Below are 16172 nucleotides of genomic sequence, written 5' to 3'. Positions count from 1 at the left end.
CAGCCATGCTGGGCATTATCCTGGTGGGATGCTATGGCTGGGGGAACATGCCAGTGTGGTAAGACATCCTCCTGGTGGGATGCTGGGGTTGGAAGGGGACATGCCAGATAGAAATGACATCTCCCCTGGTGGGTGCTGGGGGGACATGCCAGCCATGCAGGGCATGCTCCTGCTGGGATGCTGGGACTGAGGTGGGCATGGCAGCCTGGCAGAGCATCCTCCTGGTGGGATGCTGGGCCTGGGGGTCCTGTCAGCCCTGCTGGGATGCATCCTCCTTCTGGGATGCATCCTCCTTCTGGGATGCATCCTCTTGGTGGGATGGTGGGACTGGCAGAAGGGGGAAGAGGAGGAGGTGGAGAGGCATGCCAGCCGTGCAGGACATCCTCCTGGTGGGATTCTAGGGTTGGGGGGACACACCAGCCTGGTAGGGCATCCACCTGCTAGGACGCTGGGGCTGAGGGGGGCATGCCAGACTGTCAGAGCATCCTCTCGGTGGGATACCTGTGCCGGGGACCACGGCACGGGCGGTCTCCAGTGGGAAGGTGCAGCTCCCCCTCAGCCCCAGGACCCCGTGCCGGGGGGACACACGGACCCGCCGGGCAAACCCTTTGCTCTGCTGCCGCCCGGCGGTGACGGGCGGGACGGCTGCACCCGGGTACCCCCCACCCGCCCCGGGGGTCTGCACCCACTGCTGCGCGACCCCTTCGCGGGTGGGTTCCCTCCCGTCCCTGCGTGGCTGAAACCCCCCGTCCATCATCTCCCATCTCTCTCTGCCCGCCGGCTCCGCCGCAGCTCGTCCTGCCCTGCACTCGCCTCGTCCAGCAAAGCAGCGCTGCTGCCGCCCCGCCGCCTCCTCCTCCTCCTCCTCCTTCCCTTCCTCCTCCTCCTCCTCCTCCTCCCCCGGCGGCACCTGACGCGCGGGGCTCCCGCCCGCCCCCGCCCCGGTCCCGTCCCGCCCCTCCCGCCGCTCCCGGTCCGAGCAGGGAGCGGAGCCGCCGGCGCTGCCGCCTGAGCCCAGCGCAGCCCCCGGAGCATGAGAGGGCGGCGGGGGGGCTCCGACCGCGCTGCCCCCCCGGGCTGAGCGGCGGGGAGAGCCCGCGGCAGGGCGGGGGGCAGCGCGGCCGCACGGCGTGAAGCTCTCTCTCATCCCGCTCTCTCATCCCGCTCTCTCATCCCACCCTCTCATCCCTCTCTCTTATCCCTTTCTCTTATCCCTTTCTCCATCCCTCTCTCATCCCTCTCTCCATCCCTCTCTCCATCCCTCCCTCCATCCCTTCATCCCGGCCGGGGGAGCGGGGTGCGGAGCGGGTCTAGGTGGGGGCTGCCGGCCGGGGATCATGCCGGGGGAGCTGCGCCTCGGCACCGCTTTCTCCTCGCCCTCCATGGAGCCCGGACTTTCTCTACAATGACTTTCCCCGAGCTGAGCAATGGCAGCTTGAGTGGGAACCGGACGGGACAGGGCAGCCAGAGCGGTGCCAACCGGTCCTGGGGGCTGCAGGGTGAGGAGAGCCCCGACGGCAACGGCACCACGCTGACTTTCGCCTTGGACGTGCAGGCGGTGGGCGTCGGGGTCTTCCTGGCCGTGTTCATCCTCTCGGCCATCGTGGGGAACATCCTGGTCATCCTGTCGGTGGCTTGCAACCGGCACCTGCAGACGGTCACCAACTACTTCATCGTCAACCTGGCCATCGCCGACCTGCTGCTCAGCACCACCGTGCTGCCCTTCTCGGCCACCCTGGAGGTGTTGGGCTTCTGGGTGTTCGGGCGCATCTTCTGCAACATCTGGGCAGCGGTGGACGTGCTGTGCTGCTCTGCCTCCATCATGAGCCTGTGCATCATCTCCGTGGACAGGTACATCGGCGTCAAGTACTCCCTCAAGTACCCCACGATCATGACCGAGAGGAAGGCGGGGGTCATCCTCGTGGTGGTCTGGCTCTCCTCCATGGTCATCTCCATCGGGCCCCTGCTGGGGTGGAAGGAGCCGCCGCCGCAGGATGAGAGCATCTGCAGCATCACAGAGGAGCCAGGCTATGCCCTGTTCTCCTCCCTCTTCTCCTTCTACTTGCCCCTCATGGTCATCCTGGTGATGTACTTCAGGATCTACGTGGTGGCCAGGCGGACCACCCGGAGCTTGGAGGCAGGGGTCAAGAAGGAGAGGAATAAATCCATGGAGGTGGTTCTGCGCATCCACTGCCGCAGCGTCCTGGAGGAGCCTCTCTCCAGCACCCGCAGCAAGGGGCACAACTTCAGGAGCTCCCTCTCCGTGCGGCTCCTCAAGTTCTCCCGTGAGAAAAAAGCAGCCAAGACTCTCGCCATCGTCGTGGGTGTTTTCATCCTCTGCTGGTTCCCCTTCTTCTTCATCCTGCCTTTTGGTAAGTGACCCCGTCCCCCCTCTCAGCCCCACTTCCTGTGACTGGACCCTTGGGGACCTGCTCCTTGGGACAAACTTTCAGGACACAACCATGCACGGATGTGAGGGACAGATAACTGATAGGTGAATAAACCAGCAGTGAATTAATTCAGTTAATTAACACTCAATATTTATTAACCAAACTCATATAATCAGTCAAAGTAAATAGCAAATGAATAAAATAGCAGCATAATAATTGCTTTAATTAATTCATTCTGCATTCAGCATTTTAAATAATGAAGTTCAGGCTAAGGAGCAAGCAGCTCTGTTTCAAACAGGCTGTCATTGTGGCACAGTGGTCTCCAAAGAGTTTTGCTGTCCTCCCTTCCTCCCACTTTGGGAAAGGCACCTGGATGTGCCTCTGTGAGTCCAGGGCTCCCACCTCTGCTGGAGATGAGTGAGGTTTGATCTCTCCAGGGACTGTCAGAGTCTGAAGCATAAGTCTCACTGACTTCCCAGGATGTCGTTGTTGTGCAGGGACCTGGAGCAGGACCAGGTATTATCTAAGGGTGATGGGAGAAGATCCTATGTGATTTCCCAGGACACTCCTTTAGGGTTGTCTGACAAGTTGTGCTCTAAAGTTTTGGCAAGTTGTCTGTGAAAAGGATGCAGAAGAGACTAAGCAGGCACAGAATGTGCTGGGGACGTGTGATGTCCAAAGCAGCATTCCTTTCCAGCACCAGTGCAGGGATGCCAGTGCTCTTCCTCACCACCTCACTGAAGGAGCATCCAGCTCAGGGGACCTGATAAACCCCCTGGAATGCTGTAACTAAACCTGGAGGAGGGGAAATAAAATAAAGGTTAAAATAACTTGTGGATGTCAGCAGCAGCCTTTTGCACAGAGCTCAGCAAAGCAGAGAGGTCTGTCATTCCATCTGCCAGGGGGGACCCACGTGTCCCACAGCCCACCAGGGACTTCCCTGCAGCCAGGGAAGCAGTACAGCTGGTTCTGCACTTTTTCTCAGGGTTTTTCAAATCCTCTTGCTCGAGGCTCCCTCTCAAGTCAGTGGAAACAGCATCGTGACCACGGGACAGATTTTGACCTGTGGAGGTTTTGAGCTCCCTCCAGCGCTGGGGCTGTGCCCCTGGGGACAGCTGGAGCCCAGGGCTATGAGACACCCTCCAGTGGGATAAATCACCAGGATTGATGGTGTCTTAGGAGCTGAGGTGTCCCTGGAGTGGTGGATCAGGGCTGTGCGTGTCTGCTCTCACCACGCTGCTGTCTTGTACTTCTTTGCTCCAGTTTCTCTGTCTGGGGGAGGGTGGTATTTGGGAAGTTTATCTCAGCTCTCCACAGGGGTGAAATCGCTGCTGTGGAGAGTTTTCACCGTATGTAAGTGTTGCAGTTCGTGGTAAAACTCGAGCAGGGAGCAGTAAGGTTGCACTGAGCTGCTCTCTCTGCAAGACCTGAGATTAATTGCCCTGTCCGACCACGCCTGACTTTCCCTTTCACTGAGCAGGTACATGGGAGGGGGTCGTAGCCTGCAAATAAATAGTTTGGGACTTGTGGGGTTTGGGTAGATGCCAGTACCCAAAGGCTGAGCTCTCTGGGCAGCCCCAGTCTGATACTCTCCTCCTCAACCAGAACCAGCAAGAACCAGCTCCAAACCTCACTCACACCTTTACACCTTAAAATACAGAATCATGGAATGGTTTGTGTTGGAAGGGACATTAAAGATCATGTAGTTCCAACCCCCTGCCAACCTTGCAGCTAATGAAGCTGGGAAATGGGATCCTGTTCCTCTGAGTTACTCCCAGTACTTGGAAATAGAGAACAAACATGAGGCAAATACTTTTCAGTAGAAATAAAAAAATATTTTGCTTTACTGTATCTGTTCTCCCTTGAAACCCTTGAGCCAGCTTCTCTGCTGGTGTAAATCACTACCCTTGTGCAGAAGTCAAAGGAGACACGGTGATTTCCACCGGCTAAAAATCCAAACTTCATTCTTGAAGTACCTCCCGTGAGCCCTCCAAGCACACAACTTGCCAAGTCCTTTATAAACACGGCTTTGATCTTTACTTCCTGCTGTATTATATGTGTAACATAAACACGGCAAAACTTCATTTATTTTATGACTACAAAATATTCTGCTTCTCATTTCCCCACCCTTCATTAATTGCAGTTTTCCTATTCAAATCTCAGAATCATTCAGGGGCTATCTGGGAGGAGAACAGAAACTTCTAATCTCGGATTTTACAGCTCAGGACATGAGTCTGAAACTCACAGAAATCAGCAAAGTCCACTGTAAATTCACAATCTTAAACATACTGGGGCCAATTCTCCTTGAAAAGAAGGTTGTAAATGTTTAAGTAGAATGGGTTTTATTTGTTTGTTAGACAAAAATAGGTGAAATAATTTGGGACCAACTGGAAATTGTATGCATTTTAAATGAAAATTAAATTCTCATGAGAAACTAAATAACTTTAAACTGAAGTGAAATGTATTGTTTCAATTTGAGTAAATGGGAGTTTATTAAAAAATGAGCGCTCAGAGACATTTCAATGTGAGCTGTTGCATTAAAATGAAGTGAATAAGGGATCTGTTTTCTTCTGAAAATATCCAAATGTTTTGACTGTTTTTTCCCTCTTTGACATGAATTTGCAAGAAATCATCCTTGGCTCGCACTGTTCGCTGTCATCTGATTATACTTTTTAGGGATAAGAAAATTTGTCAAGTGAAAAAAGGCTCTCAGCTCTACTTAGCATTCCCTGAGCACTCAGAAACTTCCACGCTGGCTCCGTCGTCGGTGTCTGTGAGTCTGCACAGATCTTTGCAGCTCTCTGCAGAATAGTTTCCACATTAGTTACACAGGAGCAATATTTATCACGTCAGGGTTGAAAAGCTGAAATAACCGGTAATTTTGAATAACACAATCTATGTGTGTGTGTGTGTGTGTTAAACGCTGTCAGCTGTTTCTCTGTTTAAATCATCTCAAACTCCCCAATAACTCCATGGTCTCTTTATCAGCTGAATAATTTAGCTCGCTCTTGGGTATGTGATGCATGGGATGCCATCACCAGGAGTTTAAACAAAATTAACAGTTTTGTGGCTAATAAGACTCTTCAAGCAGCAGGTTCTTCAACCCGAGATGAAATCCTAATTCCCCGTGTGAGGGTGGTGCTCTTGCTGGGTGTGCAGTGGAGCTCTAAAAACTGCTCTGTCTCGGGATCCTGGGTGGTGGGGGGGGGGTTGAGGCAGGATTCCTCTTCCCTTAGCAAACACCTGTCTAGAGAACATAACTGGAGACTTTTCAGAGGTGTGGGCAAGGAGTTTAAGGCTGGTTTATAGGACAGGATTCATCTCCCTTTGGTTGTGTCAGATCACGAAGATGATCCAAGGGCTGGAGCCCCTCTGCTCTGGAGACAGGCTGAGAGAGCTGGGGGTGTTCAGCTTGGAGAAGAGAAGGCTCCAGGGAGACCTTAGAGCATCTTCCAGGACCTAAAGGGGACTTATAAAAAGGAGGCAGAGCGACTTTTTATATGGGTAGATAGTGACAGGACAAGGGGTAATGTTTTTGAACTGACAGCAAGGTTAGATGTTAGGAAGAAATTCTTTACTCAGAGGGTGGTGAGTAACTGGCAGAGGCTGCCCAGAGATGTTGTGGATGCCCCATCCCTGGAAGTGTTCAGGGCCAGGTTGGATGGAGCTTGGAGCATCGGAGCAGGCTGCCCAGGGCAGTGTTGGAATCCTCATCCCTGGAGGGATTTAAAAGCTGTGTGGATGTGGCACTTGAGACATGGTTTAGTGGTGGCCTTGGCAGTGCTGAGGAATGGTTGGACTTGATCATCCCAGAGGGCTTTTTCAAATTTAACAATTCCATGATTCTATAGAGTCTTCACTGGCTCTTCTGCTAATGGAAAACTCTGCTAAAAGTTAGGTGCTGGGTTTGCCCTTGCAGTAGGGGCACCTGTGCAAAGTGGTCAAGGAACCAGAACCCCCTACCCAACACCTATAGATAGATAGTCACCTACTTTCCGAAGCCTGATCCAGGGGGAATTAATTAAGAGGAGGAGGAGGGATGGAGCCCTGATCCCCACCCACTCCTCAGCTGGGGACCATGCAAAGGCAGTGTGGGTCCCCAAGTGGGGCCATCTCAGGAGTGCAGTTAGAGACCTTCTCCATCACCACCCCAGAGAAAACAAGCATCCCTTGGGATCAAGGATGCACTAACTGGTACCCAGGATGGTGATTTACACACCTCAGTGGCCCTTGTCTTTTAAGAAGCATTGTCTAGTCTGGGTGAAGGGCTCCCATATTTGTTATTCTTTGGATTTGGTTGGAAATCAAGAGCGGTGTGAGGAAGCACAGCAGCACCTGAGTTAGTGCCACACAAGGGAGCCACAACCCAAGGCTCCCTTCACTCCATCCTTCCACAAGCAGCAGGTTACCCGGACGAGGAATGACTTAAGAGATCCCTCAGGATGAGCAAAGCCTTCCATGTTCATAGTTGGATTGGTAACTTGCTGTTACCTGCTTGCAGAGCCAGTGCTCATTTCCAGGAATGAGCCAGAAAAACACCGTCCTGGCTTTTTCACCTGCACCCTGAAGGAAAGGCAGATGCTACACCAACGAGGCCCAGAAAGGTCTCCTTTGAGTCAAAACATAGATGTGTTTGTAGATGCTGTTTTTCATAGGGCAGGAGTCCTTTCACAAAGCGTTTTGGAGAAGACAGGCTCACAGAGGCATAGCAGTGCTCAACTTTCAGGAGCTGTCACTCGCAAAATAAATGATGGGGATGACACTGTAGGTAGAAGAACATTTCAGATGAGACCAGGTCTGTTCTGGCAGACGTGGAGAACCTAATTTTACTCTGATATAAGAGCATTTAGCATGGTTTCCTGATGAAAAAAAAAGGGCTTATGTCATTTCTCTGTACCTGAGAGCGTGGAAGTTTTCACCAATTGATAAACTCTTTCATGGCAGAATCATAGAATGGTTTGGGTTGGAAGGGACCTTAAACACTCCTTAAACACGTTCCAATCTCCTGCCATAGGCAGGGATACCTTCCACTAGCCCAAGTTGCTCCAAGCCGTGTCCAACCTGGCCTTGGACACTTCCAGGGATGGGGCAGCCACAGCTTCTCTACCCAACCTGGGCCAGGGCCTCCCCATCCTCACAGGGAACAATTTCTTCCTAAGATCTAATTTAACCCTTCCCTCTGGCAGTTTAAAAACATTTCTCCTTGTGCCATCACTCCATGTCCTTGTTCCCAGTCCCTCTCCAGCTCTCCTGGAGCCCCTTTAGGCCCTGCAAGGGGCTCTCAGCTCTCCCTGGAGCCTTCTCTTGTCCAGGGGAACCCCCCCAGCTCTCCCAGCCTGGCTCCAGAGCAGAGGGGCTCCAGCCCTGGCAGCAGCTCCGGGGCCTCCTCTGGACTCTCTGCAGCAGCTCCACGTCCTTGTGCTGTTGTTTCTAGGGCTGGAGGCAGCTCTGCAGGGGGGGGTTTACCTCAATTGGGCAGAGGGAGAGATTCCCCTCTCTTGACCTGCTGGTCACCCTGTTTTTGGTGCAACCCATCATCAGCTTCAATCACATTTGAGAAAGTGCTAAAAGTCCTCAATATACCAAGTTACCATAAAAATTGAGAGACGAGTAAAGGAGTTGAAGCTTTTATACTCTCCCTCCCAGAAGGAAGGTTGCAGACCAAGCTCAGCCTCTGGTTAGACATCAGAAAATACTCACTAAAAATCTACCACAAGACACAATCCCAGAAAAAAAACCCTATTTCTTTAGTGTGTTTTTACACAGGGGGACCTGATAGGAAAGGTAATTTGAAAGTAGGAGGCTGAAAGATAGAACATTTAATTACTTTGATTGTTAGGGCAGTTTCTTGTGTCTCCAGAAATTTTCTGAGTTGTGGTGGAAGTGGCAAAATTGACATGGAAAAAGGAATACCAATTGCTTTCAAATAATTATGTATGGCCCAGAGCATCAGATCAACCTGGAACAAGAGCAACTGGGATGAACTATTCCATCTGCCACATGTCCCCCATTGAACCTGATTCACGGGAACCATACATTGATTAAAAACACCAGCAAAGACATGGATGGAGCCTCAAAAGCTCTGGTTGGATTTATTGGACATCATCCAAACAAGAGGCACCACAGGACGTTTCCATGAAATGGGCTCATGCCAAATTAGCATAAATTCATTAAATTATAGGGAATGGATGGATCGATGGGTGGATGGGTCTTCCAGCCCAACTCCCTTTCTCAGGGAAAGACCACTTGGCCCCAAACCATTCCTGAGCTATTTCAAGGTTATTCTTAAAGCACTGAAGTGAGGGGAAGTCCATTGCTTTTCCCAGGGAAAGACCACTTGGCCCCAAATCATTCCTGAGCCATTTCAAGGCTCTTCTTAAAGCATTGAGGTGAGGGGAAATTGCTTTTCCCAGACAAATTTTGCTGTTGCTTCAACAGCCCTCAAATGTGATTTTTGCTTCTGTTTTTTCCCACTCAGGGTGTCTGCAATAACACCAGGGCTGTGCTGAAGCCTTCCAGAGTGTCATTCCTAGGGCATGACAGCAGGGATTCTATGGTGGACCCAGCACAGGGACACGTGGGAGTGTGCATCCCACTGGGATAGCACTGGAGGAACAGTCCAGGCACAGGGCACCTGGCTAGGAGTCACCTGCAGTGATTGTGTCTGTCTAGAGAAACACTGAGGAAAAAGCAACCTGGGAGCTGGGCTTCTCTCCAGGGAAAACACGTTGATGTCCTGCAGAAGGGCACAGGAGAGAATTACAGGCAGGCACATGGATAACAAGCCTGTGAGTAAGTTATGCAGCTAAAGCATCAGGCAGTGTTGATTCCCTCCATGTGGCCCCAGTGCAGAAGCCACCAGGGTGCAGAACAGCAGGGAGACAGCCTGTGTTTGTTTGGAAATAGCCAGCCAAAAACAACTATTTGGAGCCCAGCTGAGTGTGTGGGGTTCCTTTCCTGCCCATTACCTGTGTGGAAGGCCAGAGATGGATGGAGGGGCTCAGTACAGTTATTGCTGCTATAAGAGACGTCTCATTCTGGACCTCAAATAATTATTTGGGCACCCAGATTTGGACATCTGCTTTGCCTCTGCCTGGCCAAAGGAATGCAGTGATTGGAATTAGGACCCAAATCTCCCACGACCTGCGTGTGGGATTACTCTGCTTCCAGTCTATCCACTGCACCACCAAACAAAACTATTTAAAGCCAAATGTCTTTTTATGTGGCACAGTCTTGACGCATCTGGAGGCAGTTGCTAAAGGGATGTACCACAAACAGGAAAAAAATAGATCTTGAAAAACTTAAAACTACTGGGATTCAGTGGGCAAAATGTTATAAAATCTCTCAACGGGGGTTTTGGAACCAATGCAAAAATACACCACATAACCTTAAAATCATCTGTGTCAAGCTGGGTCTGATGGTTTTATTATATTTGACGAAACTTCGTCCTGAATATTCTGAGAAGGAGTTTTTAATTAGTCTGATCTATCCTTGTTAATTTGTATTTGGGTAAATATTTGCTTGTTAGTCCTTATAATCTGGTTTACATGATGTAACAAAAAATGAGCAAAAGAGTGGGCTGTTCTTTTGTGTGGTCATGCAAGGTGGTTGGCTGATCTCTTATTGCCAGCTTGCTTTTAATTGGTTTTGCCACAAAAAAACCCTCCAGCACGAATTAGGTATGTCACGTTAGCAAGTAACAGTGTCAAGGCTTCATGATCCCTGCAGGGTTTTAATTACAAGTGCTCACTTTTGTGATTACATGGAGCATTTTTGCCCAAGGCACTTCAGAAAACGAGTGTATTTCCTTGGGAGAGCAACCTAAATTATCTCCTAATTGATCAGCCAGGAGTTTTCTTTGCTGTGATTACTGTGCTCTGTTGTAGGCAGGGCTGATAGTACCTTTTGACATTATGGGATCCTTCTGGAGTAAAGTCCCAATTTTTGGTGCCAAACATTGACTATTAGGTAAAGTTTTCAATTCTGTGCCTTTGTAACAAGCTGAGTTTGTTCTGACAAATGTGAGACAACATGAGATGGCCAGAGCTGAGAAGGATGACAGGAAAAACACAGCCTTTGGTTCCTGTCATGAGTGTTATGAGGACAGGCTGGAGTGTAAAAAGCTCTGTCAGAGCAAAAACATTTCACTCTAGTGGGGTTAGAGATTCTTTATGTCAGGACAGGGCAGGAATTAGACAAAGCTGGTTCAATACGGCCAAATTCTGTAAAGAGAGAACATTTCTGAGGAGTTCTCAAGGCTGGGAAGTTTAGCAAGACTGGAGTTTGCTGAGGAAAGGCTTTCAAGAGCAATGACTTGATGGTGTCTGATGGGCATTTCTGCTGCCCTACAGTCCCCTGTGGTGCTCATTTCATAGAACCACCAAAGAATCATGGAATGGTTTGAATTGGAAGGGACCTCAAAGACCACCTTGTTCCATCCCCTGCCATGGGCAGGGACACCTTCCATTATCCTGGGTTGCTCCAGGCCCCATCCAGCCTGGCCTTGGACACTTTCAGGGATCCAGGGGCAGCCACAGCTCCTCTGGGTAACCTGTGCCAGGGCCTCACCACCCTCACAGGGAAGAATTTCCTCTTAATATCTAATTTAACTCCCCTCTTTCAGGTGGTGCCTCACAGGTCATACCAACCTCCAGAGAAGTAGTAACAGGAAAGCAACTGAACTGCACCTCTCAGAAGAATGTAATTGTCATTGGTAACAGAAAGTATTTCAGGGTTTGGTTGGTTGGTGTTTGGACAAAAGAAGGCTGTAAAGAGTTTCTGTCATGAAATGTGTGCGGTGAAAAATCCAGTTTTCCAGTTAATAGATGTTTAGACTTTTTTACCAACCCAAGTTGTTCCATCTCCTCATCCTCTTTACACACAAAATTTCCAAGTCCTCTGAAGGTGTCTGAGCAGGAGATTTATTTCCATCATTCATTATGGGATAACTTGACCCTTGTTGTGTTGAGTTGGTTCTGTGATTCTACTGAATCAGCTTTGTTCTCTGACTAGGATGATGTTTAGGAAACAATTCTTCATGGAAAGGGTTGTCAAGCACTGAAACAGGTTTCCCATGGAGTCACCATCACTGGAGGGGTTTAAAAGCCATGTGGATGTGGCACTTGGGGACATGGTTCAACGATGGCCTTGGCAGTGCTGGGGGAACAGTTGGACTTGATGATCTTGGAGATCTTTTCCAACCCTCATGATTCCTTGATTCTGTGATTCCATGATTCTGTTTCTGCCTGCCCTGCTTTCTCAGATCTGGTGCTGTGTGAAACTGTCCCATGGAAACAGAAGGGTGTACTTCTCCCTGCACCATTATTTACGGGTGAGATTAGCCCAAGGAAGGATTTACTGGAGTGGCTGGAACAGGATATGGTTTTTTAGCTGCTCCTAATGAATAGCCTTTCTCTGAGAGGGCTCGTAGCTGATGCACTTGGAGCCAAGCCCGAGAACCACCAGGTCTGGTGGCAGAAAACCAACTGCCAGCTCGATCAAGAGAGGGCATTTCCTGCTCCTGGGAAGTTTCCAACCTGAGGGAATTCACAACTCAGTCATTAAGGCCTCTGAAATGCAACTTTTATTTTTACTCCCTCCAGTAACTGGGGGGAAAAAAAAATAATAAAAAAAGCCTTTTACAAGGGATTCCTGCTGGGAGAAATCCCTGCCCCAGACAAGTCCAAGCTGCCTTTCCTGTTGCTCGCAGTGGGTTGTCACATTGATGACATTCAGCTAAGGAAGATCAGCAGGATATAGGGAATACAGGACTGGCTCCAGCCAGCTCTCCCCAACACAAATCTGTCTGAGAAATGTGCCTGGAGCTGTAGGAACATGAGGTTGTTGGTGCCACGTGGGTTCAGGACCTGGAATCAGGCCTTCCCCTCTTGTGTTCAGGAGTTTGTTTATTTATCACGTTTAATGGGATCTGTGCTTCCCCCAGTGAGTCAAAGGCTGGAACAAATCACAGGGGTTATCCTGCCTGATCTCCTGAATTAAAGAACTCTTGGCTGCATTCCCCTGCAAGGCTGTTGCAAGTGGATGCAGAAGCCCAAGAGCCAGACTGCAAAAGAGGTCCATGATGGGGAAAAAAACACAAAAAAATAAGGAAGGCAAAGAGATCTCCAATTAAAGGATCAATTATGCAAACACTGAGCAGGAAACAACTCCCACTACAAAAGAATCCTGCCCCAGACTCTGCTGGAAGGGCTGTGCCATAGTTGACTCCAGGAGACATGGACAAGACCTTTGTGAAAGCATTTAGGTAGGGAAAAGATAAAAAATAAACTTGTTTAGAGGGAAGTTCATATCCTAAGCATAAGACTGATGATTTGTAGCATAGAGACAGTGAGGAATGGGAATATCTTCATGGCATGATGCTCCTTTCTTGTGGCAATGAGGCAAGAGGAGGTTAGGGTAACTTGATCAGGAAAGGGATAGGAACCTCCGTCTCATCCCTGTCAGTTTTCCAGCTGCAAAGTTCCTCAGAACAGCTTCACAAATCACTGAGGAACAGCCCGTGGGTAATCATAGGGTCATGGAGGGCAGTTACCCCAAAATCCAGGGACTCAGACCCACTTTTGATCCCCCAGGTCACCAGATGAAGCTGGCAGTGGTGTTATTTCTTGCCCTCTCACCTGAGTCCCATGCAGGGCACCTGACACCCCTGTATTCCCACCCCAGATGTGTTCTCAGAAATGCAGTTTGGAAGGGCATGGGGCACACACACACAACACAGCAGTGGAGGCACCACCAGCTGCTCATGTCCTGGTTTGAGTGCAGAGAGCAGGGGATTTGGGTTCAGAGGAGCTGCCAGCTCTTGAATCTCAGCCTTTGAAGCCAAGTTCTCGCAGAGACACTTGTCAAAGGTCACCAGAAAGGTTTTTCAGCCACAGGCTGTTTCAGTTCCCAGGGTCCCTTCCATAGGAATTATCTGGAAAGCTGTGAGGATGCAGTGTGTTGTTCCAACTGGCATCCAGCCATGGGCTTGTGGGGATTTGGGGAAACAAAACAGAGTGACTTCACATCACAGGGTTTGCTTTCTGTGTATTCCTCACTCAGAGAAGAGCACAGAATTGTAGACTCATGGAATCATGGAATGGTTTGGGTGGGAAGGGACCTTAAATACCATCTCATTCCACTCCCTGCCATGGGCAGGGACACTTTCCACTATCTCAGGTTGCTTCAAGCCTCATCCAACCTGGCCTTGAACACTTCCAGGGATGGGGCAGCCACGGCTTCTCTGGACAACCTGTGCCAGTGTTTCACAACCTTCCCAGTAAGGAGGTAGAAGAAGAAGGAGCAAAGCAGAGAGTTTTGCAAGTATTGCATCTCTCCCTTCCTTCTGCCTTGCAAGAGCCGAATTGTTTGGGATTAAATCATGAGGTACTTCCCTTCCAGTGACACCACACAGCTACAGCACTTCAGGGCTCTCTGCAGACAGACCTACCCGAGATCCTTAATGATGCACAAGCCCATCAGTCATGTGCTTCAGCCTCTTTTGTGTCAGGGGATGTACAAACAGGAGTGTTATTTCTAGCCCAGAGGAGCTCAAAGTAGTGGATCCAGATGGATGTGGGAGGCAGGAGAGCAGCCAGTGGTACCTGTGTTCAGGCAGACTGCAGTTTTGCCAGCATTTGGGCAAAAGAGTGGGGAATAGTGGTGCAGGTGTTGGCAGGTAGCTTCTGAGAATGCCCCTGAGAAGAAGGGACCATTTTTCATTGCATCTGATCACCTCCTTGGCCACCACCCTCCCTCCCTGGGTCCCCTTTCCTGAATATCCCCTTACCAGTGCTTCCTTTCTCATCCATGGCTCTGATAAACAAGGAATGTAATTATTTCTGGTGTGCAGGTAAGCAAAGAAATTAAGACCAGACTCACAGGTGAAGATTTCTGTGTGTAGTTGTCTGTGGGTAGGTGGATGTGTCAGCTCCCATTACTGACCATGCCTGCAGAGGTTGATTGCTGTCCAGGTTTGGATTGCAATTTACTTCCCTAGAACATGCCCGAGATCCCATAAGGTAGGTGAAGCAACCACATGAGGTTTCTGGTTGCAAGACACAACCTCAGGGAGCTCTGTGTTCTCCTATGGGGACATCCAGAGACCAGGAGGGACATCCCAGGGCATTTATCTCCAGTGGTACAAGACATGTAGGCAGCCAGAGTGTCTTCTTTAAGATGGCTTGAATTAAGAAATTAAAAAGAAAACCAGACACCTCTTGGGTAAGATACATCTGGTAACACACCCACACAAACATTTCTTTCTCCATCCCATAAACTGGAGTGTAGGGTAAGCTCTGAAGCTTGATACCTTGTCATGTCAATACCTTTCCCTCAGATGCACCTTCCCACAGGCTCATTCCGAAGCTTTGTCCTGAAAGTAAAAATAAATGGGTCACTACAGCCTTCTCAGATGGCCTGTGAGGAATCAGTCTGGCTTCCCTGATGTCACTGCCAAGCATTAAAGGGCACACCTAATGCTTCAGGGCAGGAATAGTAAGAAATATATATAAAAGTCTTTGAAGGAAGGGCTTAATCTTTGCTGATGGGCAGAGATGGAGAAGAAAAGTCATCTGAGGGACTTCAATGGTCTGTTTCTTTTGTAGTCTCCATCACTTGGCCTGTTTATCTGGACAACTTGGACTCCACTGACTTTCAAAGCAGATGGAAAACATGGAATGTCAGTGGTGGGTTTGGCCTCTCCATTTAGGACATGTAGTGACAGGAAGGTGTTGGATTAGGTGGTGGTGCACACAAAGCTTCTCCCATCACAGCTTTAGGTCTTTGCCCACCTGCCAATGCTGAGACATGAGAACCAGCTCAGAAACACACAGCATTCAAGGCCAGGTTAGGCAGGGCTTGGAGCAACCTGGTCTAGTGGAAGGTGTCCCTGCCCGTGGCAGAGGTTGGAACTCGATGTTCTCTAATATCCTTTTCAACCCAAACTCTTCTATATGACACACAAGATGCTCAGCCTCTTCCTGGGATTCATTAGCATCCCTTAAGGACCCCAGCAGGCAGTGTGGCTACTGCTCTCCTACAGGAAGGATCCATGAACTTCTCCCAAAGGTCAGGGGAATGAGGACGTGGGTGGTTTCATTTTCCTGCTGCGAGGACAGGGCAAGGGAAAGTATTTACATTGAAAACAGAACTTTCCCAGTGTCTGTGGCTGTTTGAGTCAAAGGCAGTGAGGGAAGAGGGCTGAGTTGAGAGTGTTTACATTGAATGGGGCCATCAGCCTGTCAGGATGTATTCCACACGTTCTAGAAAAGGTCTGTTCCTTCTCCCTGTGTACTCTCACCGCAAACCCAGCAGCCTGCAGTCAAAGAAACCACAGGTGATTAAATTAACATTAGCCTAACGTATGGAACAAAAATAATTTGCTTCAAACTCAAATTTACTGCTCAAAGCAGAGCTGGGTGGCTCACAGGGGAATTCAGATAAGAGAATTGGAGAGCAATATTGCAGAAGTGTGATTGCGTCTGCCATCCCACCACGTGCACTGGCAATCCCTCAAGTGCCTTCTTCCTTCCTAACTCTTCATCTTCTTCTTCCTCTTCCTGTTTATTCTCCTATCTGTATCCCTCTGTGGCTCTGGTGTGCAAATACCACAGGCAGCTGTCACCCCCTTGAGACAGGATTGACTTCCACTACAGATCCCAATGGATCAACCACGATCCCCTTCAAAATCACTTGAGCTTCATGTGTGTCCCAGTCCCTGAAACTCTGCTGCTGTGCCTTTGGAGAGGCCATTCTGGATCATTGTTGCATCCAGTCCTTGGA

The 16172-nt window shown here is 49.6% G+C and overlaps 1 protein-coding gene across 2 annotated transcripts in view; it reads left to right on the top strand.

Annotated features, from left to right (window-relative positions):
* Positions 1-1036: 1036 nt before the first annotated feature.
* The window catches only part of ADRA1D (adrenoceptor alpha 1D), a 47716-nt gene continuing 32580 nt past the window's right edge, over positions 1037-16172 (top strand). The window contains exons 1-2 of one of the 2 annotated variants that reach the window (XM_032686583.1): positions 1037-2372; positions 8869-8902. In XM_032686583.1, the coding sequence (XP_032542474.1) occupies positions 1406-2372; positions 8869-8882 (981 nt within the window). In that variant the 5' untranslated portion in view covers positions 1037-1405 and the 3' untranslated portion in view covers positions 8883-8902. Of the gene's footprint in view, positions 2373-8868; positions 8903-16172 lie in introns of those variants that run through there. The other variant, XM_032686582.1, reaches the window with a different exon arrangement.

Source organism: Chiroxiphia lanceolata, chromosome 4, assembly GCF_009829145.1.
Source record: "Chiroxiphia lanceolata isolate bChiLan1 chromosome 4, bChiLan1.pri, whole genome shotgun sequence".
NCBI lineage: Eukaryota > Metazoa > Chordata > Aves > Passeriformes > Pipridae > Chiroxiphia > Chiroxiphia lanceolata.
Note: the sequence above shows the minus strand (reverse complement) of the source record. Positions and strands in the feature narration are given on the sequence as shown.